This window comes from Saccopteryx bilineata, chromosome 7 (assembly GCF_036850765.1).
Source record: "Saccopteryx bilineata isolate mSacBil1 chromosome 7, mSacBil1_pri_phased_curated, whole genome shotgun sequence".
NCBI classification, from domain to species: domain Eukaryota; kingdom Metazoa; phylum Chordata; class Mammalia; order Chiroptera; family Emballonuridae; genus Saccopteryx; species Saccopteryx bilineata.
In genome coordinates, this window is record NC_089496.1 from 44,648,594 (window position 1) to 44,672,022 (window position 23,429).

General features: G+C 51.9%; 2 protein-coding genes across 7 annotated transcripts in view; both read right to left on the bottom strand.

Annotated features, from left to right (window-relative positions):
- Positions 1–417: 417 nt before the first annotated feature.
- Positions 418–23,429, bottom strand: part of HOXA3 (homeobox A3) — a 44,247-nt gene continuing 21,235 nt past the window's right edge. The window contains exons 1-5 of one of the 6 annotated variants that reach the window (XM_066239273.1): positions 20,237–20,370; positions 18,952–19,131; positions 14,164–14,673; positions 2,726–3,365; positions 418–1,334 (exon numbers count right to left, since the gene is read on the bottom strand). In XM_066239273.1, the coding sequence (XP_066095370.1) occupies positions 532–1,334; positions 2,726–3,245 (1,323 nt within the window). In that variant the 5' untranslated portion in view covers positions 3,246–3,365; positions 14,164–14,673; positions 18,952–19,131; positions 20,237–20,370 and the 3' untranslated portion in view covers positions 418–531. Of the gene's footprint in view, positions 1,335–2,725; positions 3,366–6,236; positions 6,464–7,021; positions 7,126–10,553; positions 10,635–14,163; positions 14,674–18,951; positions 19,132–20,236; positions 20,371–23,429 lie in introns of those variants that run through there. The other 5 variants (XM_066239274.1, XM_066239272.1, XM_066239276.1 and 2 more) reach the window with 5 other exon arrangements.
- HOXA4 (homeobox A4) lies at positions 20,718–22,933 on the bottom strand. The gene is made up of 2 exons (XM_066239279.1): positions 22,260–22,933; positions 20,718–21,707 (listed from the first exon to the last, which is right to left on the bottom strand). Exons 1-2 carry the CDS (start codon positions 22,864–22,866, stop codon positions 21,355–21,357), a joined length of 960 nt encoding a protein of 319 aa, XP_066095376.1. The 5' UTR covers positions 22,867–22,933; the 3' UTR covers positions 20,718–21,354.

Consider the following 23,429-nt stretch of genomic DNA (forward strand, 5'->3'; position numbering starts at 1 on the left):
AAAATATAAATAAATCTGACTGTTCACCAGCATACACACACGGAAAGACGTACACTTAGTCATCCTTGCACAGGGAGCCCCTGTTTCAAAGCGCCTTTGATTTTTTTTCTCGTTCTTTACAAGAAGTGCAATAAAAAAAAAACACCTAAAATTAATTTTTAAAAAAGTAATCGCTTCCCCTCGGGAGCCATAATGTACGAACAAATTCACATTGAAGAACTCGGCTAGAAAATTTGTTCATATACCCTGTTTCTGATCAAAGAGTAGAGAAGGGAAAGGGCGCAGGGCCAGCGGCCGAGCAGGGGCAGGAGATAAATATCGCTACTGATACTGACAGCCGTTCCAGCAACCGAGATTGCTACGTCACATAAACTATAAAAACGCGTTACCAAAGAAAACAAAACGGGGGGAGGGGATGGGCGGAGGAGAGAGGGAAGGGAGGGGCAGGGAGAACCTTAAAACAAAAAAGCCAACGGAGAAGAAAGGTGGGGGAGGGGCGGACTCTCCTGGCGCACAGCCCCGAGCCCACCATCACAGGTGGGTGAGCTTGGGGGCTTCCTGAATTCTTCCCTGAGAAGGATGGTGGGCGGTAAGGTCCGTGTAGGTGGGGTGCGGCTCCCCCGGCCCGGGCCCGTGGTGGTGGCCGCTGCCCAGTGGCCCAGCACCCCCGTAGTCCATGGCGGCCGAGGCGGTGTGGGGGAGGTGAGTTAGGCCAAAGAGGGCAGGCCCAGAGTTGCTCATGGGCTCCACATAGCTGCCCCCCACGAAGACGGGGCTTCCCTGTAAGTGTGGGGTCCCATAGCTGCCGTTGCCCTGCAGGCCGTGCGCATGCGGGTCATAGTCGGGTGTGCCCCCTGTGCTCGCCACCGCCGTGTAGCGCTTCTGTGGGGGCGGCGGGGGCGCGCAGCTGGGCAGGGGTGCAGGGTAGGAAGCAGGGGGCAGCCCGTAGGCACCCTGGGGAGGCTTGGAGAAAGGTGGGGGCGACTGGGACTCGTAGGGGACACTGTTGACTAGCGAATGCATAGAGTTCAGATAGCCGCCTGCACCGGGAGGCACGGGGCTGCGACTTGGGGACTGGCCCCCCGATGACGTCAGCATGCCCTTGCCCTTCTGATCCTTCTTGTACTTCATGCGGCGGTTCTGGAACCAGATCTTGATCTGGCGCTCGGTGAGATTCAGCAGGTTGGCCATCTCCACCCGGCGTGGCCGACACAGGTAGCGGTTAAAGTGGAATTCCTTCTCCAGCTCCACCAGCTGCGCGCTCGTGTAGGCCGTGCGCGCCCGCTTGGAGGATGCCTGGCCAGGCGGACTCTTGTCGCCTGCGCAGCTCTCCCCTGCCAGGACAGAAGAGAGAGGGAGAGTGGAGTCAGGGGCTGCTCTGCAACCCCACCCAGTCCCTGACCCAACAAGGCCCCTCCTTGCACCAGGCCCCCAAAAGCCCTCCACTTGTCAGGGTCCAGAAAGGGGGAGGGAGAACTAGGTGCTGTCCTCCGACCTGGTGGGGAAACAGTGCTGGCAGCTTATTCAGCCAAATTGCAAATCATAGGCTTCTCCAAGGGGGTAAAGAACAGAGAAGCAGAACCCTCAGTTTGCCTTCCTCCTCTGCATTTCCTTCCAGAAGCAGCTCACATTCTGACTCTTAATGATCCTGCAGGCCTATCAGACTACAAGCTCCTTGTGGGCAAGTCTCATCTTCTTCATTCCCTTCACAATAGCTAGAATGTGAGCCACCTAGTATATGCTCAGTAAACCTTTCCTTCATTTACTGTCTGAAGGATTGGACACTTGTCTCAACAGGCCACTTATTTAATCTCCCCAATGGAGATGGGTGGTGTAGAAGCCACAATCTGGAAGCCTGCTCTGCCCAAAGGGAGAGATTCCGCCAGCTGTATCCATTTCCTATGGGGAGGCCCAGGCCCCTGAAACTGCGTCCTATTAATTAGGGTTCTCCATGTCATCAACCAGCCTGCCCTAGCTTTGCCCACTAATCTTGTGGCCTCCTGTCCTCCCTGGCCCCTCAAATCCTGGCTCAGGTCCCAGATTCTCAGGACACAGCACTGGCAACAGGAGAAGGCAGGGGCAAAGGTAACCAAGATACTGTGAAGACCCAAGACGCAGGGCCTATCATCTGCTGGAGTCGGGTTCCAGGAAGCCCATGTGGTTCCTATTAGGATGACAAGTCTGAATCCTCTCCCCCAGGAGATCTCTGGCTGCCTTCATTGTATAAAGTCTGAATAGGGCCTTCCCAGAGGTTAGGCAGCCACTCCATCTGCTGGAGCAAAAAATTTTAAAAGGCTCTGATTATAAGCAAAGCTTTGATTCTGAACTGAAGGGTGATTAGGCCTGCTTTTATTCTGCCACATTTCCATGTGGGGCGGGAGTCACTATTTCATAAAAAATCAGGTGTTGTGCTGGAAAAAGAGTGGAGCTCAGGTGTGTTTCGCACAAAGTCCCTAACTCCAAGAGTGGAACAGGAACAAGAAGAGATTCCGAACTCACTAGGCCCCACTTGCTCATGGAGCAGTCCAGAGAGACTTCTATTAGGTCTCTCACTGGGATTTCCTGTACACAGAGTCTGTCACCTCCCTAGCTGCAAAGACTGGAAACCTGTGTAGGGTGGAGAGAGGAGGAGCAGTGAGTCCTTGGAAAAGTTCCAACTCTCCAGGCCGTGCTGGCTGTGCCTGGAGGTGGCCTGGGGACCCTTCTCCAGAAGGCACCCCATTACCTGAGCTGGAGCCGCTGGTTTTCTGTTTTGTGTTCTGCCGAGACTCCTTCATCCAGGGGAAGATTTGTTTGGCCACGGTGGGCGAGTTGAGTAGGGGGCTCTTGGCTGCGCTGGCAGGGGTGGGGTTGCTGCTGGCATTCTGAGGTGGGGAGACGGAAGAGGGGGGCGGGGGCACGGCAGGAGCTGGCGCAGGGGGCTGCGGTGGTGGCTGAGGCTGCTGAGGGGCAGGGGGTGCGGCCTGGGACGGTGGAGGAGCCAGGGGTGGTTCGCCTAGGCCCGGGGGCTGGCTAGGCTGGCCGCTCAGGGTGTGCAGACAGGCCTCGCTCAGCTCGTGCGCCTTGGGGTGGCCCCCAGCGCTGGCGGGTGATTGGAGTGAACAGGCTGGTCGGTGGTACTCGCCATCGGAGCCTAGTGCCACTGGGTACGGCTGCTGGCTGGCATTATAAGGGAACCCGTTGGCTGCCTGGTAGGGGTAGCCACCGTAGATCGCGGAGCTGTCGTAGTAGGTCGCTTTTTGCATCGCGTTGTTTCACGATCTTGATCGCACACTCTGACAGGGGCTTGACACCCGTGAGGGCGCACATTGGCACGCCCCCGCGGTCACGTGACGCTCCGCCGCCAATGGCCGCCCCGCGCAGACCTGGGGGGGGGGGGTGAGAATCGCCGCGCGGTGAGGGCTCCGCGCAAATCCATCTTACTCTCAATAGCTAAGTGACATGAAAGCCATAAAAGAAAAAGTGGTCAGCAATATTTAGCAGCACGACTTGGCCCCGGGCGCAGAGAGCCACGCTATAAAAAGCCGCTGGAATTTACTGGCGGCTACAAATATTTGCTTAACTTGCGTCTGGAGTTGGGGGGTTTTCTGAGGAAAGAGGAGGAGAGTGAATAAGGGCTGGAAGCCGAGTCTCAGGAGCTCGAGTCCATACGAAGAAAAAAAGCCTGATGGGCTAGAAAGGAACAGATTGGGATCCTTCTTTTCCGGGGAAGAAGCAACTCGGGGTGTTCCTTCCTCTCTGCTCCTTGGCCTCATCTAGCAAGCCCCGCGACTCCTTCCCTCCAGGGATTTTGGGGAAGATGCAAGGAGGCAAAGGGGAGCTTGAGTCGCCAATTTCTTTTCCCTCCAATCTTTGCTTTAGGACTTATATTTGCCAAAAAGAACCCTGACACAGGGTGATGTCCCATCCAGCCCCTTCTCGGACGACCCAGGACCAAAGATAGGTATGCACACAAAAAATTCAGGCAATTGCCCTATTCGACCCTACAGGATTTCAGAAGCTGAGATTGTTAGGCAGTTCGTCTACCCTCGTGCAGACCCACCTCCAAATATGCCCCTTGTCGCTGAGAGAGGAGAGAGAAAACTTCAGATGGAACATCCTGTATGCAGAGGCACCACCACCACCACCCACTCCAGCCAGTCAAACTCAAATTCTGAACAGCCTTTTACTCCTCTCCTTTCCCTATTTCTCAGGCATGTGCCAGCAAGCCCCTCCCACCTCTTCTCTGCTGTTACAAAAGGTCCCCAGACCCTCCTGCCTTGGACTTTCTGAGGTGCTGTTATTCAGGGCAACTATCAAATTCTACCTGTTAAAACATGATGGATTAGAGAAAAAAACAACCCACCAGGAACCTGAAAAACCAGCGTTCATCTCCATGACCACGGCTTGAACTCTCCTTCCAACTTAACGATAATAGGTTCTGTCTTAGAAACTGCTATGTAATTTGATGTATGGGGGTCATTTGGCTCCCTGGACGAGGGATGGAAGCACAAGCCATAAAATCCTGCCAGAGTTCCCTGATCTTTTTGTGCTGTTGTTGTTGATATTTGTTACTTGGCCTATTTACCTGCTTCAGAAACACCAAGTAAAGGGCAACCCTGGAAATCTAAAAACCAATTGAAAGGCTTCTCATCTCTCTCTCTTTTTTTTTTAAATTTAGAAAGCAGTTTGCAGAAGTGAAATCTGTTTCATTCCCCCCCCCCCCAGCTTTTGCATGGTCAATCTCTGGTTCTGCTCAGAAAAGTTCCATGTGAGTTTATATGTTCACCCACTGTGACACACTCAGAATGTTAGTCTCTGACCATTTAAGAAAATTACAATGACAAATTTATTAATAAAAGGGTTTACACTTCACACCCCAACTGTGTGTATTCAAGTCCTGGAGTTATTCAAGTTTTCCAGAAATAGCAGATATTTTGTTAACTAGAAACAATAATGTAATAAGCACCTACCAGAGGATGATTATACTGTAATTTTGTCTTTAGTAATGGACTCCTTTGGATTTCATTATTAAGCCAACAATCTGACTAACATCTGGAAAACAGGCACAATTAATTTTCCAGAACCTCAATTAAAAATTACAACATGCCTTACCCAGAGTTATTGTGTGTGATCTTGAGCCCTGGAGTATTGTTTCTCTTTTGGAAATGAATAGGAAGCTATAGATGCCAATATCAAAAGTAAATAAAAGATAAAATAAAATTTAAAACTGAATAGCACTTTAATATCTTTTTCCTGTCCTATCACTAAAAACAGTTCCTATTACATTTGGCAGTGTTAATGCCTGCCATTGTAAATTTTTAAGATACTAGGCTGTGTAAAATAAAATGTCAGGTTAAGAAAATTACTCCAGACACTTGAACAGCAAAATATTAGATAAAACAAAATTAAGTTGATTTTGAACATGCACTATTTCAAGTAACTTGCTAATCCATTATTACCAGGTACACCGGCCTGCTGTTTACCTAAGTCTTTTCATCAAGTTGTGTATTGTCTTGTAAAATAATAAAATTACCTTTTTAAAAAAAAATCAAACAGCAAACAACAACCCCTATAAACTTAAAACCTGAATTCACCTCTGAGATCCCACCAAAGTGCTTTCTATTGTTTGAGGTCAGCAGATAACCACCTCGGGGGCCCACAGCTTAGCCCCCACCCCAGCCCAGCCCCCAAAGTTTGCAACCTAGTAAAGAAGTTGGAGATTTGCCAGCTTGGAAACTTTGCTTTGCACCCCCAAGCAAGGGCTGGGATGGGAGGAGATTCCTCCGAAAAGATCCATTTCTGGACAATAACCCCCAGGTGCAAAGAGCTGAAAGAGTTGAGGACGCTAAGTTGAGTGCAGGAAGCAAGCCCTATTGTCTCTCTGGAAGATCTGCCCAAATTCAACCTCCTTCCTTCAGACACCGCTCCCTCTTTCCACTCCCGCCCCTTCCTCAGTTTGCTCTCACCCCAAGTTTAAGTGGGAGCACGGGCTAAGAGCCCCCAAGTCCCCTCGCCCACCCCTCCCTCGCTCGCAACCCGGAAAAGTTGCGGCTGGGCTAGGGGAGAGGGACGAGGTGGGGGCGGGGATGGGAAAGCGGCCTGAACTCGAAGTGTAAGGGTATCAGTCACTGCCGGGAAGGAAGCTCCGGCTTGTGAACTTTTCTTGAACCGAGATTTAAGTCTGCGGCCATAAATCACCGAGACGTAAACTCCGCCATTCAGCACCGAGAGCGGCCGGTTGTGGCCCTGCTTACCTTAACTTCTGACGAGTGCCGGGAGCGCAGGCTCGGGCTCGGGCTCCGGCCCCCGGCCCGGCTCGGCTGCCCGGCCGGGTCCCCTCGGAGCGGGACGGGCACCGACCCTCAGCATCGGCCGAGACGGCGGGCGGGAGGGAGACCCCGAGGCCCGGACGCCGCGGCGCGGAGCGTGGCCGCCTCGCTGCTCCGGCAAGGCTCGCCCAGGGCGGACTGGGGCGGCTGGACCCCCCCTCCCACCCACCCCACCCACCCACCCCTCCCCCAAACCCCCGCCCCCTGCCCTTCCCGAGGGCAGCAGCCGCGGCCGGAGATAAGCGCGAGCACGGCTCGGGGCTCTGCCTGGGCTGGTGGCACCGACTTGGGTATGTTTCTTATGAATATTACACGCGGAGCAGGGGCTGGTAGGGGGTGCGGTGGGGGTGCTGGGGGTGGGCGGGAGGGGAGGCCGAGGCGGCTGGGGCTGTGCGGGCCGGCGTGGGGGATGGGGCCGAGGCGAGGGGAGGGCCGGGAGCGAGAGGGGGAGCTCCGCGGCGGTGGGAGGAGGGCAGCCTCCCCCCAACCCCCACGCCCTCCCTCTCTGCGCTCCCGGGCGTCACTAAAGTCCAGGAAAATTATGCTAATGAGAACAAACGGCTCTCACAAAGGGGATCTCTTGCCGGCTCTATTTCTTAGAAATCTGTTTGCAAAACCATGTAACCTTCTGCCCCGGACATTTCCAACTGAGGGGCAAGGAGAACAAGAGCCAGAAGAGAGTTCCCTAGACTCTGGGCAGTTGACCTTACCTGCCACCCCCAGCTCCAGAACCTCGAAACCAATTTTTGTGGGGTTCAGATAGGGCCTCCTTTCTCGAGAAACCTCCCCACGCGCCTTTGGTTTTATTTCTGGGAAGAACCCCTGAAATCCCGGCAGCCAGGAACGAAGGAGCCTGAGGGAAGTGCATGGTGGTCGGGCGGCAACATGGGAAGCTCTGGGCTCAGGTACACACAGCGCCTGGAAACCCGCTTCTCCAGCTCCTGTGTGTGTGTGTGTGGGGGGGGCGATCACAGTACAAACATGCAGGTCACTCACAGGAAAACACTGATGAGGCTCTGACCACACCAGTAACGGACATTTAGGGTACCCCCCCAAATTAGTGGTATGCAGGGACGCTAAGCAGAGGAAAGGCCTGCATGTGCCCGGTAATATTTCCACAGCTTTAAGGTGGACCATCTTCCTCCCTCCTATGGCCTCCCTCAAATACCCAGATTCAGAAGCGAACTGCAAGGGTATGTGTGTGGCAAAAAGAGAGAAACGGAGCTTTCGTGCAATTCCAAGGTGTCAGCGGCCGGTCCTTCTCAAAGGAAGGTGTTAAAAATATAAGTAGTATGTTTAAACTGTCAGGGAGCCAAAGTGTCACCTTAGAGCAAAAAACAAAGCCAAGGGAAAAGGGAGAAATCAAAAAGCACTCCTGGCCAGGGTGGCCTCATGCATACCAATGGTTTTTGTCATTTATGGCTGGGTAAGATTTATGACTCGGTGCCCCAAAGCTGTAAACAGAGCACAAAACAGCAAACACTTGCTCCTATGGCATATTGCGGCAGCACAACTTAAAAGGGGGAGCCGGGCCGCGTAGGAGGCGAGAGCCAGAGACAAAAATCCGCTCAGCGGAATTTTCTCTTCAAATCGTCCGGGTCGGTCGGATGTGGCATTTGAAGAAAGAAGGCGTGGGTCAATAATCAACCCGCACTTTCTCCTCCAAATTGCTGACGCGACTCTCACGCCTTCTCAACTAAACCAGCTGCATGCAGGGCCAGCCAGCTCTCTGTGAGAACCTGCCAGGGAAGGGGATGACCCGGGCCCAGGCAGCCCAGGGCGCCTAGGAGAGGGGCCAGAGCCCCGGGGCGCAGACCTCGCCAGCAGCGGAGAGACCGCGCGCGCGGGGCAAAGCATGGGGGCCGGACCGGCCGACTGGGGGCCAGGGGAAGGCTGGGGCAGGAGCTCCGGCCGGGGCCTCCACCCTCCCCAAAGAGGTGACTTCGGGGCGAGGACTGCCGCGGTCAGAGCCGGTTCCGACCTCCAAGCTGGAGTCCGGCGCCTTGGCACGCAGCCTGCCTGCCTGGATTCGGGCCTCTCTGCTGAAATGCAAAGGGCTGGCTTTTGGAGCAAGGCAGGCGAGGGGATTAAAAAATAATTTCTAATAACTGCAAGGTTTTCTGTTTGTTGTTTTTTAAGAGGAAAATACTTCCTGGTGATTTTCCATGGCCAGAAACTACCGGCAGCCGCCGCAGTGCCCTTTCTAGGCAAATCCTGCAGCCATTCACCCGGCTCCACCAAAACCACTGAGGTTTGCTTTGCTGAGAAGACCCCTTGGCCCCCAGATTCCCCCACGTCCTCTGCTTTCAATCTCTCTCGCCTAGGAGGACCAGAAGAACACATTTTCTCAGCATTCGAAGAATACTGAAAACAGCGAAGGTGCACTGGTGTCCTCAGGGGCCTCCTTGTGCACATGTCTGAGAGGCCTCCATGGCTGGGCACCGCTGTGCAGCCAGCGACCAAGGTGAGGAGTAACTGTTGGAAAGAAGAGGCATGGCAATCCCAGAACGGGGAGGAAAATTAATGGGGAAATACACTTGCCTGTGAGGGTGAGGCTGCTGTTTCGAGAATGAAAAGGGACTCTTTTTTAGAGCTACAGTTTAGCTATAATAGAGTGGCTTTAGCTTTTTCCTTGGCGGAAAAACCAACCGGTGCTCTAGATATGTGACTGTTGGTTTCTCCTCACTGCGCACGCTTTTATACAGAACTGGCTTGGCTCGAGAGCCCTTCCTTATTTATTCTGCTTGCTGGTACTGCCGCGAAAATAAAAAGATGCCTTTAACAGACCTCTATTCCCTCTCTCATTCTTTCTAGTGAAACTATATTATTTATGAGTCTTTAACTGGGTCAAAAATGCGCCAGAACTGGGTCATAAATCAAATGAAATGCTGACAAGTAATTGAACAGCAATTAAAGCTTACATTTTATTTCCAAGGGGTTTTAGAGCACTTGAAACGGCCTCAGTTAAACACGGTTAGTGCCGAGGCTGGCAGGGGGGGAGGGCAGAGCAGCCTTCCGTTCCGGGCAAGAAAATCCCACTTGAGTAGGGGAAGCCTCATTTAATTTTTTTTTCAAGTACAAAAAGGAATAAGATTTTTTAAAAAGTCACGGGTAAATCTCCTTCCCAACTCCTAGCAGGCACCCCTTTCTTCTGCTCAGAGAGCTCCAACAAGAAGACTTTGCCAGGAGTTTACATCTTTCCCAGGAGTAGTGGGTCCCCAAAGCCCAATTAGCTGGGGCTTTCCAAGTCATTTAGAAGCACATGGTTTAACTCTGCCTCCATCCTGGCTACAACACAATTTCTGGGTCTCCAAACGGGGGAAAAGTCTGCCTCTGCTTCCTGTGGACTGTGCTCTAGACTTCCCTCCAGCCCAGGGTGCACCAGCCAGCCCACCAACTCTCCAAGCCAGCTGGGGGCATACAGGGGGTGGCCAGGCCATGTTCATTACGAAGCCCAAACCCAGCACAGGCTCCCTCTTTCCTCTGTATTCCCACCATTCGAATAACAGAGTTTGGGGGCATCTAGCACACTTGCCTCCACCCCAAGCCTCTCCTAAATCAGAGCTGTCCTTCCCCACCCCTACCGGGCGGAGGATGTGCGGGGGGGGGGGGGGAACAAAGGCGAGTCCACGGGGTCCAGCTCCTTCTGTCCCGTATGTGAGAAAGCATGTCCTGCAACCCAGCCTGAACAAAGTGGCCTGAAGCATCATCAATAAAATGGCAGCGCATCTGCACGTTCATTGATTTCCTTCTCCCAGCTGCTCCCGCTCTCGCTGTGGTGGTCAGCCCTAGCCCTTCATCCCTGGTCAACAAACAAGCAACGGGGGCGAGCGATTCCCTTTCTCCTTCACTCAGTGTCCACCTCCTCTAGGCAGTGCCGCCTAAGAGCGCACACCAGCCACCTTAGCCTGCACAGGCGCTGTAGGACCCTCCCTCTGCCTGGGGCTCAGCTCCGGGGACTCAGCACCGCTGGAGTGGACAAAGCCACCCTAGTGCTGGAGGCCCGCCACCAGGCCCACCGATTAGCTCCCAAGTGTCCCTTCCTTTACACTCCCAACTCTTTACAGAGAATTAAACTCAGTCTGAGGCGCTACTGGGGATCCTTCAAATGGTTTCGGTCCTAAAGGAGAAACAAAGGGAGAGAGGGGCTGAGGGTCCTGTCCCTGAAGCAGGGTCTCCTCGCCTGACCTTTGTCTCTCACAGCCATAACTCACTCTAGATATGAACAATCGACGGAAATACCTTAAAATAAATTCCATCCTCCTGGTGTGGCCTCGAGTCCCATCGGCTAGCTGGCCCAGAACCGCTCCATGAGTGCTGAGAACTGCAACCCGCTAGGAGAGCGCTTGCTGGAGAAGGGGAAGGAGAAGGAGGAGGTGGGGGGGAGCTCGCTCTCTGTAGAGAATCTAGACAACGTAATCACAGGCGAAGCCGCCCGGGTCTCTGTTCCAAATGCCACAATAATGCGCTGTATTATGTGCTCACGTGGTCATACGTCAACTTAAATCCTTTTATTTGAAATAGGGAATCACTGAAGGAACTAGGTTTCCAAGCAGAACATTTAGCTTTGGGGAGGAGAAATGGGGGGCCTTGACCAGCAGTAGGGAAGAGTTTTTCTAAGTCAGTAGGATGCTGGGGGCATCTGTTCAGCCCCAATGTTTGCCACACAAGGCCAGTTATCTCCGCTTATACTTCTTTGCACTCAACCCAAACATAAGGAAACAGCAATGCTGTCCCTATTCTTAGAGTCCACACAACTTTTCTTAGTCTTTCACTCACAGACCTGCTAAACCCAGCACACCCGAGCACTCCAATCTTCTCTGGCCCTCTGGCCAGTACAGCAAAAGGCAAGGTACAGGCCCTGTTTCCAGAAGAAAACCTGGTAATGATTGGCCTGGTGAGTGGACTCCCTCATGGCCTGCCATTGTATGGAGTTTGCTAACACCCACGCCATACACCACAGCCACTGTAGAAATCAAAAAGGCCCATAATTACCTGACAAAAGGCTAAAACCCCTCCTCCAAGTCCAGTTGGTTTTGTTAAGTATATCCCCTTCGGAAAGAGGTGCTTGCTCTAGAGTGGTGGGGTGAGAGTTTGGCAAATTCTGGAGGGACACAGTGCCCAGGTCAAATTTGCACTTACCTTTTCCCTCAGAGTATATAGCTGAACAATACATAAAATTATAGGCTTCTTAATGACATTTTTTAAGGGGAAATGGTCTGTCTCTTCAAGAAGAGAAAAAAGTAACAACCTTTGTTGGCATCCCTTTAATTAACCTAATGAGACAATCTGGGACCCTCTCTGTGCAAAGATCTGTTCACCCTCCCCTAAGACAACTGCCAGCAGAAACTGAACTGGACCAACTCTTCTCAGGAGAACCTGGCTGACACACACACACACACACACACACACACACACACACACACACACGCTTCTGCCTTCTGCTTGGTGACATTCTCCAATGATTTCAACACTTCGCCCTCTCAGGAGCTGTCTAAAAAGTTCCCCGTTTCAAGTGTTAGTTTCTGAACTTTGGGAATGCTCTGAGGTGGTGAGATCTTCATGCCTTATTCTTTTGTTCCTGGCGAACAGGCCTTCCTTCCATCAGCTAGGCCTTTCTGAGCATGAGGACTCACTTGTACCAGCTGCAGGAGGCTGTGCGTGATTCTGCCCCTCCCCTTTCCTCCTCCCCTGCAGGGGAACAGAGGGGGCCTGGTGAGATTGCAAGGCCCTCAGTAAGGGGGCCTCGTCATGGGGGTGTCCAAAGTAGAATGGTAATAAAAGAGGAGGAGACCTCATCCCTTGAAAGTGAGCCCTGGCCTAAGCTGGTGGCAGTATTTCAGTAAGATTCTGTCTGTACAGCTATATCAGAGAGAACCTTTATATCGACTTAAAGCCACAGGCTGGAAAGTAAAAACCCAAAGTAAAAACCTGTTTCTCCCAGGTTTGGGGGTGAGAGGGGACAGGAAGGACCAAAGGCTGGTTTCCAAAAAGCTCTCGCCAGTTGACCCAAGGACTCGTGCCACAAATACACTGTCCTGACTCCTCTTCCCCACCACCTCAAATATCTTACACTGAGCTCTCCAGGTAGCCCTGAAAGGGCCTGGACATACTGCCCAAGTGCCGGCAAACTCCAGGCCCCCCAAGCAAGGTTTCTGTAGAGGCTTCAACTCAAGGATGAGAAGGGGCCCCTTCAGAACTCTCAGAACAGTGTGGAGCAAGTTGAAATCCCCAAGGCCATAAATCAATGGGCGAAGTCTTTGGTAGTGCTTCAGAGAAATGCCTTAACGCCAGCAAGGCCCAGAGGCATCTCAGCTCCAGCCAGGAGCCTTCATGCCGCTTAACAGGCCAGTTAATGCTCCAACTGCTGTTTAACAATTAACATCAGTGACTTGGGGTACGATAAGGGATAAGGTGATATGGTGGGATATAAAGAACAAGATTGGAGGAAGTTCAAAGAAATTTAACTTTTGAGGTGAGAAATGGCTTTTCTAGGAGATACCTTCATCTGGGCAAGGCACCAGGGAATCAGCAGCTGAGGGTTCTCCTTCGCTACTCTGAAATCTCCTTTTCTGGAGCAAGGCTCTGGGCCTCTGCACCTTCCATCCCAGAGGACACAAATGGAGAGGCTCAAGTATCTAGTCCTAAGCTGGGAAACCCCAGCTACTAGTCCTCCATTCACTGCCTCAGCCCCCAACCTGGCCAGCCGGGGCAGGGGACACATGCCCTGCATCCAGGCCACCAGACCCAAAGTAGGCAGAAAGTTGTCTCAGAAGGAGCAGGTGACTCAGGATACAGAGCTTTAGTCAATATTTGCAAGGCTGTTGGCAGATTAGATATATCTGTATTCAAACACTGCAATCTGATTTCTCTGTCAAAAATACACTTAACATTTCTCTTCCCTTAGTTAACTCTAGTGGTTTTCTACTCAGCATCAGGTTAGGCCCTCTTAGCCCACTTTTTTTCAATGGAGGTTATAGATCACTATTTAACATGAGATATTTCTTGTGTGTGCTACTGCACTACAAATGCGCTCCAAGTTCTCTGGACACACACAAATGTGTATATCACTTTTTGTACATGGTCTCAAATGCCTGCAACTTTTTAGACACGCAATGGTTCTGTTGTGTGCAGAGATGCAATCATATGTGCACACTGAGTTGCAATTTCCTAAAATGCTCCATCTATATGTGATATAAGCGACATACAGTAGCTGAAAAAGTAATCAACTTTACTGTTACTCTGTTTACTTTCTATCTGATAAAATAAGAATGGTATCAGAACACCATAGCAGCTTTTCGGAGCATCATCGAATAGCCTGTTGTAATTAATTAGCAACCTGGTATTTTTTTTTTGGGGGGGGAGCAAATTTTAAGGGAGACTGAGGCCTACAGAATAGAAAACAAAATCTCAGAAAACTTTGTAAAAGAAGTAAATCCTCAAAGAACAAAGCAAACCCATTCCTTCATACCAAGCTTCAGAAAACTATTCCAGCAGCCCCTCCCCCAAATAGGCACAAAATTTATGGATCTTTTACAAGGTAATAAACCACAGTAATTACCTCCCTGCATCCCAAACTAATAGAACAAATTAAGCCAGAACTGGAAAAGAATTTTAAAGAGTTTTCCCTTGTTCCAAATAGGAAAAGAAACTGCTGAGACATAAAAAACGCGTGCTTTTCCTGTAGGAAGAACAGAGGATCAGCTCGGCAAGAGGCACCGAGAAGCCCTGCTTCCGCGACGGTCTACATGCTGGAAATAACAGCAACTCTCCTCACGCCACGGAGAAGCGAAAGGACAGGAGAGACTGCGAGGCGGCCAGACCAGTTTCCCCCACGCAGAGTTGGACTGACCATAATTTCCGAATTCATAGTCTCCGCAGGCGCCGCCAACAGTGGACAAGGAGAACGGCCCACGCAGCGGCCGCCGAGCCCATGGCCTCTACTAGCTTTTGCCCTGCAGTTCCTTGTAGTGGTTTGTTTGAAACTTGCCGGAAGAAACAAATACACCGTTCTGACACCCCTGCCCCCAAGCACACACATCTTTGGTCTCTGCAACCACCCCTCCTACACCACGCCGGCTTTGCGGGCTGACTCTTTGTCTGCCTGAAGCCCCGCATTCGCTAGCGTGTAGCTGAAAAGAAACCAGCTGCAAAACTCCTCCGAAGTTAAATATTGACCAGAACCTCTTTCCAAGGGCTGCAGCTACTGGGAGAGCAAACTCCTGCCAAAGGCTGGGTGCAAAGCCCCAAGCAGTGACGAGTATGGACGCAGCGCTTACCTCGAAAGCTGGTTAAGCCTGAACCCCAAATTGTCTCCAACTCCGGGCGCTCAGGGAATCGCCTTTTCCGGTGTCCGGGCACTCTGCGGACAAATAAACAGCAGAGGGTGAACGGTGGCTGAGAAGGAAGGGAGTCGGAGACCCAGAGTTGGAAGCGCGGCCAGTCCCGGCGCCAGGGTGGCCCCCGGGGTGACGCGGACACGGAGGAGTCGCCAGGGCATTCGTCCATGCGGTGCACTCATTGCTCGAAAGGTTCCAGTCTACAAATGGCCTGAAGATGGTGATTTATTTTTGTAAAATAAATACATACTCCATCTCCGCACCCACACTCTTCTTTTTCTTTCTTTATATAGGGGGGTGGGAAAGGGGGAAGGGGGAAGAAAATGGACGAGGCGGAGCAAGACAGAAAGGTGGAAGGGGCTTTGCTGGTGGTGCCTGCTCCGCGCCCTGCTCGGAGAGAGCCTCACGCACCTCAGCTTGGGGAATGTGAATGCACGCTTTATTTTCTTTTGCTAACAAAGGGAAGCCTTGTCTAGGAGCATTCAATCACAGACTCTCCTGAAACCTCACTAATAGTGTTCATTTCTGTTTGGCGCGAAATCAAACCCGTGCTCAGCCCCTGAGCCAGGGGCAGCCTTGAGAGGTTTTGTCTTCTGGTTCATTCAAGCCCTGGGTGAGTCACTTCTCCACCCCAGTGGGCTGGCAGGACGACCGCATTGCCCAGTCCCTCGGAGCAGGCCAGCTATGATTGCTGGAAATAGGGGGAAACTGGGAAGGAAGTGAGCATCAGACAATACCCAACCTAGGGAACCTACCCAGCCTCACCTCGCACAGTGGGGGCAAGCCACTAGATGCCCTAATTCTGCTACCACCTCCTTCCTCAAGATCTCTGCAACACTCTCTTGCTCTCTAACTAGCAAACGGTCAGCCAACTTGGAGGAATGGAGAAAGACTCTGGGGAAGGGGCAAGAATCATCCCAGCAATGGACTAGGGCTTGGAAAAGTTCTCCTCTGGGCTGGGACTCTGCCAGGTGGGTTGTGTCCACAGCCCTGTCTCTGCCCCACTACCTTTTCACCCACACCCGCATAGCCTCCCGACACTCTGGCCTGCCCCAAACCAGCCGTCCACAGCTGTCCCGCATCCATGCAATCCTGCTGATAGCGCCAGGCACGGCTACCAAACAGCTAACAGTTGCCCTGACCCTCAGGCTGCAGAGCCCCTTAGCACACTGAACAAGTGGCCACAAGCCAGCAGCTAGCTGTCCTCCGCCGCCACCACCTGCAGCCCCCACCCGCCAGCAGGCACTTGGGACTCAAAATCCATGCTTGGCCCCTTTCTCTTCTTCAAACTCGCCGTCTGTGTCCCCAAAGGGAGTGCCCTGGCCTTGGGGCTCCTGGCGTGATCCTGAGCAAGGTGGGGCTTAGCTACTCTGCACAGAGCCACTCAACTTCACCCCAGAAAGATCCGCTATGCCACCATCCGCCAGGCCACCCCCACTCGGTGCTTAAGAGTATTGTAATTATTATGGTTATTATTATTGTTGCTATTTCCTATCCCCAAGTCAAATATTCGTGGCTGTTGTTCCCTATAAATCGTTCAGACTAATGAGTCACAAAGAGATGTTGCCCAGGTCTCTCCCTCTGCAATGGCCGCCGCCGCCGCTGTGGCCTCTCTCGGCGGTTTTGGCGCTCGCTTGCTCCCTCGCTCGCCTGGCGCGGGTGATTTATGAACACCGGGAAAATTGAACAAAGCCGCGCGCCTGTCCTGTGGTATCTCTGCAGCCTTCCCCAGTGTGAATCAGAACATTACCAACTGTCTGCGCATCCGTCCCACTTCATCACCAAAGCCAGGATATGACCGCAGAAAACCCGAGCTCCAACTCACATTTCCCTGGACGCAGCGCGCTCCGGGACTCGCAGAAACCCTTCGAGAAGAGCCCCAAGACCCTGTGTGGGCCCGCCAGCTCGGGTCCTTCCGCTGCTCTCACCAGCCCTCCTGAAGGAGTTAAAAGCCTTTGGAAATAAATCTGAGGTGTGTGTTTTAAAAAAATCAAATAGGAAGTTGGGGGGTCTCACTTCTGAGAGATTCATTCCTAGTGAGGCCCTGACGACTCCCATCCATTCTTGACGATCGGCATTAATTATTTAATGAGTCACGTGACCCCAAAGATTACAATTTCAATATCTCCCTCGAACAGGCGCTACACCTTTATCTGCTGCAACCAGGATCTTTGGTTGGCTTTTTTTTTTAAAGTTTCCAGGCCTCCGGATCACAGACGCCCTTGCCCAGAGCTGGGGCAAGTGAATGCCATAGAAATCCCAGGGCAAGCAAGCAGAATTAGTCAATTTGAAACTGTGAGAATTACGAACAGTGGGGTGTCCACTATTTTCCCAGGCACCTTGCTGCCAATTCTTTCCTGAACTCAGAGGTCAGCCTACCTATCTCAGCACCCTGGCTGAGGAGGTTTGGTTACATAATCTCCCTAGGAATTTTGATGGCTCATCAGGCAAGAACCCACCCTTCTAACCTGGCGGAGCACACCTGTGGCCTTCCACGTCAAGTGTGAACCCAGACTCATTGGTCCATTCCAGGCAGAATAACGTTCTGCCAAGGAAAGATGCCTGTACACTTGCACCTAGCCAAGGTGAGATCAAATCTGCCACTCATTAACATAAAGAACACGGGGGGGGGGTAGAGAGGGGAGCATTCAACTGTCTTAGTTTCCTCATCGGTTAACTGAGATGGAAGCAAAATGGCCTCCAAGCAAAAGGAAAACTCCCTTTTTCTTGGGATATTCTTGCAACCAGAGACCTCCTTTAGCCCCAGGAATCAATTCCAAAGAGACTGGGGCTTGCCTGAAAGGGGTAGGAGTTACTCCAGGCACTCGGTGCCTTGAGAATAAGACCTGACAGAATTACAAGACAGATTTCATATGAGTTCTTTCACAACAGCCCCACAGCCTCCTTGAGGCTATCAAAGAGTTAGGACACAGTCTCTTTCTCCTCCCATTCTTCCCAGCCCACACTCTTTGAGAGGAGATGCAGAGTTAGTTTTGGGTCCATATATAATGTAGAGAAGGGCAGCTGTTGGAGGAGCAGCTGTTGGGAGGGGTAAGCCTGTGTTCTCCAATGCAGTATCTTGACTAGGGAGGCAGAAACCAAGAGAGTGTAAAGATCAGCCTATTGCCTGCACAGAACCTACTCATTCAGATGGGAAGCCCCGGGTTTCTGTTTGCTACATAGATTCTTTGGGTCTTTTCTTTCTTTCTATTCTAAAGAGTGGTTGATCTGTTTCCATGTGAAACCGCTGGAGGAGAGGCGGTGGTGGGTGAGAAGAACTGCACATTGTGGAAGCTGAGGGGAGCAGGGGTACAGAGGAGACACGGTGATACCCACCCCATGGGGAGGAGACTAAGAAGTGGGGAGGATGTGGCCACCCTGGGCCAGCTGAGTGTAAAGTCAGAGATGCTGTGTAGAGGGCCCACTCCCCATTCATCTAGGTAATCTTCCCATGAGCTCCATCCTGGGTATTAAGTACTCTACTATGCCTGTCACAGTTGAATTCCTGCTGTAATAAAACACCGGGCATATCGTAGATTTCAGCAAAACTAGGAAAGAGAGCCTGCAATGTGCCATTTTTCTTCAGGGGGAGACTGTTAAGTACTTAATTCAAACTGTGACCATTAAAGTGTCTCCTATCCTATTTAGGTTGATTTCAGATGTTGACAAAACTTTTATCTCTGGGTCATGCACAGCTTGGCTATGTGACTAAAGGAGACGAGTGTGTGTTAGAGGGAAGAAGAGAAAGAGAAAGAAGAGGAGAGCATGTGTAAGGGTCATTTTGATAGGAGAATTATAGAGCTTACACAAAATACTGTCTTTAAAGGTCAAGGGTTTGAGGGGCCAGCAGGGTTTGCTTTAAAAAAAACAATTAATGAGATAGAAAATTTGTCCTCTGGGTGAACTCCTATGGTTGCCCTAGCAAAGGGCAGACAATGCATGATTTTGAAGCACAAAGTGGGATTTTCTGGGCTGTTACAACAAGCTCCTTTAAAAGACCAAATCTGAAACAGGCAAAAACACTAGAGAAATGACACAATCATCTGGATCATTTGGACAATTTTTACTTGGTAAAACTTACCAACGCCTTAATAATCAAGACAGTTTGGGTAAAAATACCATTTTATCCTGGAAAAATATATATATATTAAACTCTCCATCCTCTCTTTTCCTTTTTTGGGTAATCTATAAGAGTAAGTGAGAGAAAGTTACCTCGTTTAGCCCATAAACTGCCTCCAGTGTGCAGCTAATTAAAGTCCCCAGCCCCCTCCTTTACACAAAGGAGAAATAGAAGAATTTACCTTAAATGATGACAATCTGCCATGTGAGGTTTTGCAGCTCGACACTCAGTTTCCACCAAGAGTCTAGGCATTTTTTGAACAGACAGCCAAGATGCTGCGCCTTTGCCCGAGACCACATTATTTGCAAGAAGATCCCTTGCTTCTCCACAGAGTTTTCCCAGAGAATGCCTTTCAGAATTGCTGTTGAATTACAAAGAAGTATTTATTGTATGAGGTGATTAATGATTCCTGGGAAAATTGCTATTTTCAGCGTGATTTCATTTTGTTTTACTAGTGCGTGGAGCAGAGGAAGGGTTAATAGGTTTCAGCAGCAGTGGCAGTGACTCCAGAAATCCCTGGCACTCCTTCACACCTTATAAAATGCACTTTATGTCACGTTCGTCCTGGCTTGGGAAGGCAGGTACTTGTCTGTCCCTGACTTTTCCTGGGGAGAGGTCGACGCCCCTCCAAGACTGGCGTCCATCGCTTCCCTCTCAGGTCTGGTTTGTTCATAGGTGGATAGCTGTTCCCTAGCCTGTATCATACACACTACAGGCAGAGGATAGCTGTTCCCTAGCCTGTATCATACACACTACAGGCAGAAGCAGGAACAGTACTGATCATGGGCTAATGGGTCCCACTGATGGAAAAATGTGTTTAAATCTCCTGCTACTGCCAAGGTAGGTGAGCGCCCCCTCCCATCTCTGCTAAAATTATTACATGAACTAAAAATTGCCCTCATTGAAGGCCAAGTGACAATTTTAATATTCTAGGACTAGTGTGTTCTGCTGTCCCTTCAGTGACAACCAAGTCTAAATGCTCTTGACCATTTGTAAATCGTAAACAAATACTAGGATTATGGAGATTGAGAGGTGGATTTTATTTTCGACCTTTTGAATACAGATCTCTAGGTTGGGCAGAAAACTGGGTGCATTTGAGGACAGTGACCCTAGTTCAGAGTGGCTTTCTTCTGATACTGAACACTCTCCCTGGTCTACCTTGCTTGGGGTGCAGTTAGGGGTGTTATTAAATGTTCTTTTCCTCAAAAGTTTCTTTTGAGGATGTACTGGGAAATTTTGGCTTATTTTGAAAGACCTTGCTTCAAAGAAGAAGAGGAAGAGGAAGGACGAAGAAGAAGAAGAAGAAGAAGAAGAAGAAGAAGAAGAAGAAGAAGAAGAAGAAGGCAGACACTTCCCAAGCTGTAGTTAGTGAAGAGAACCTTAAAAGCAGCAAAGAACCAAAAAGCATAAACTATTTTTTATCTCCAGGGAAACAGGCAGATTAAGTGTGAAGGTGCAATAAATACCAGAGGGACCACTTCTTTCCAAGTGTGCTCAGAGTTCAGCGGGTAGAGCAGCTGCAGAAACTCCTGGGCCCGCAGCACTGCGCGGTTTCACCTTTCATTGCAGGGAAGGACACGTTTCTCTGCCTTACAGAGACTTGAAGACTTGAAGCCTGAAAGCCTGGCCAAGTTTGGGAAGAAGAGGAGCCCTCTCAGAGCTCAAGAGCCTTCATGCTCTTTGGAACTTTTCCCACAGTAGGTCAAACTTGACAAGAGTTCATTTCAAATTGAACACACACAAATTACATGAGCAGTCAGAATCCAAGTGAACACAACTCAAGCCATCTACAAGATTTTCACATGCAAGGTCAAACATCTCAATCCAAAGCTTATCTTTCTTTCTTTCTTTTTTTAATTAAAAGTAGGAAACACACAAATGTGTTTTAGAACTTTAATGTTTTTTTAAACAGTTTATTCTTAGCACATGGCTTTCTATATAGCCACATCGCAATTTGTACAGTTGCACATGAGTCTAAATGCACTCCCCTCTCCCCCAAGATTGTGCCTCAGAATATGACAACAACATCTCTACAACAATATTTTAAATAAATGAAGGAAGGAAAACTATCATGTCACATCTACCATCAAGGTCTATACATTTGGAAATTAAATAATCTTGTGAGGTCCACAATGTCTACTCATTTATTCAGTTCAAGACAAACTGTATGAGCAGCCTTAATAAGGAGCGGAGGTAAGGAAGGCGGGAAAGGGTCTGTTTTCCTCTGTTTGCAACAAATGTATATATACATGTCCCCAGTCAGCACGAGCTATCCAGAGGACTTCAGCAATCTCAACAGCATTTGATGCCAAGTGGCCTTCTCAGGTACCCAGACCTGGTCGCCTTCTTTAGGCCGGCTGGTTGTTCCACCAACCAGCATCCTGGTCATTGTCCTCTCTTGGGTGGCAACCAGCACACACTCTTACCAGGATAATGTCATCTTTTCTTTTCTTTTATTGTACTTTTCATCAAGTTGGGTTCTGTTCTGGGGTCTCTTATGGTTCAGACAGGGAGGAGTGGATGGGGAAAGGGGCAGAAGACAGGAGAAAAGCAGGTGAGGGGAAGAAACTGGATCCCTAGAGGATTATATGGAGGAGGGAATGGGTGTGGAGGCACCCTGGTGGGGGTGCAGGTGGGGGTGCGGGTGCGGGCTCTGAGTCTGTGCTTTCCCTGGCGGGCCTGCTGAGGCCGAGGCCGAGTTGGAGGATCGCATCTTAGTGTTGGGCAGTTTGTGATCTTTCTTCCACTTCATCCTCCGGTTCTGAAACCAGATCTTGACCTGGCGCTCAGACAAGCAGAGCGTGTGGGCGATCTCGATGCGGCGGCGCCGGGTCAGGTAGCGGTTGAAGTGGAACTCCTTCTCCAGCTCCAAGACCTGCTGCCGGGTGTAGGCGGTTCGAGAGCGCTTGGGCTCCCCTCCGTTATAACTGGGGTTGACTGAAAACCCACAACCCCAAGGAGAAAGCCAAGGAGGAGGGAGTGGAAAGAAAGGGAAAGGAGGAGGAGAGATAAGGTGGGGTGGGGAAGAGCAATTGGACATCATCATTATATAATAACCTGACACCAAGTTCACGCAAGATACATAAAACGGCAAAGAAAATGTTTCACAGGCTATTGACAACGGGAAACACCCGAGAGCCATAAAGAATGGTGCTGGGCCTTGGGGCTGAAGAAAAGCTTCAAAGACACATGGCCTGAAGCCTCTGCCAGGGCAATTAAATTTATGGGGGCTATAATTACTGCCCTAACAGTTTGGCGTCTCGTAAATCTCCCGATAAAGGGACCCCGGGTACAAAAGGGTTCTCACATCGGGATCAGGCGGCTGGCTGGCGCGCACACACCCACATCCCACTGTAGCTTGGGCCAGATGGGGGCTCCCCTCCCGAGGCCCCCTTCCCCTCATTCTCTCCTCCTGACCCCCGCCCGGACCCTCAAACCCGGGCCGGGCCCCGGCCCACCCTTCTGCGCCTCCCCAGCGGCGCCACGTACCGGCGCTGACATGGATCTTCTTCATCCAGGGGTACACCACGGGCTCCTTGCCCTTCAGGCCCGGCGGGCTCTTGTCGGCCAGGAGCAGCGGGCACGCGGGAGCGCTGCCCCCTGTCGGGACGCCCGGGGTGGCGGGAGCCGCCTCGCAGCGCCGCGGGGGCGCCGGGGGCGCTGCGCGATGCTGCGGGGGAGGCGGCGGCAGGACGTGGCTCGCGTGCAGGCCGTGCGCGGGGCCCTTGGCGTGCGCCGGGGGCTGCTCGGGCTGCGGTGGCCGCCCGGGGCTGGCGCCGCCGCGGTAGCCATAAGGGTAGGCGGCGTCGGCCGCACCGTGCGCGGGGTAGAGGGCGGCCGCGGGGTACGAGGGCTCGCGGGCGGCCCGCGGCGCGTAGTAGGAGGCAGGGGGCTCGCGGCCGCCGCCCGCGTGGGGGAGCTGGGGCTGCTGCGGCGGCAGGTGCTGGGCCGAGGGCGCTGGGGGCTGCTGGTAGCTGGAACCCCCGCCCGGGCCGCCGTCTCCGCCGCCCGGGCCGCTGTGCTGCGCGTACTCCTCGAAGGGAGGGAACTTGGGCTCGATGTAGTTGGAGTTTATCAAAAACGAGCTCATGGTCATTAATTTGTGAAGTGCAAAAATACTAATTTTTCTCGCGTTGTCGTTTTTCTGGGCTCGCCGAGGCCCCTCCCCCTCCTGCCTCGCTTCCCATCCCCCCTTTCCTCCTCTCCCTTCCCCTCCCCCGCTGTCAAGCGCCCACCCCTCCCCCTCCCGCCGCCGCCAATGCCACCAAAGTTCGCGCCGCTCCTCCCCCGCCCGCGCCCGCGCCCGCGCCCGCGCGCTCCCCGCCCCGTACCGCACGTGACCCGCCCTCGCCAATGGGCGCGCCGCGCGCGCGGACCCGGATCAGGAAGCGCGCGGGAGGTGATGGATGCTGCTGTCCGGTCCCTGGCGGAGGGAGGGAATTGGCGCTTCGGTCCCCCAACCCCCCAACTTTGAGTCCTGCTGGGAATTCGGGGCCCTCCAGCCTCAGGTCCTCTCGGACGCCCAGGCTGTGCCCTGTGCGTCCCTTACTCCTGGCCTAGGCCTCAGGCAGCCGGGCGCCCGCGGCCCAGCACTGACCTCGGGCCCAGCCTAGTCTGGCCTAGACTGCTCCAGGGTTCGAGGCCGGCTAGGGAAGAGAA

What these genes read in the sequence shown, in the direction of transcription:
- HOXA4 (XM_066239279.1), bottom strand. Translation starts at nt 22,866, where the DNA reads ATGACCATGAGCTCGTTTTTGATAAACTCCAACTACATCGAGCCCAAG. An exon ending in GAAGATCCATGTCAGCGCCG is followed by an intron (nt 21,708 to 22,259) that starts GTACGTGGCGCC and finishes GTGGGTTTTCAG; the next exon opens with TCAACCCCAGTTATAACGGA.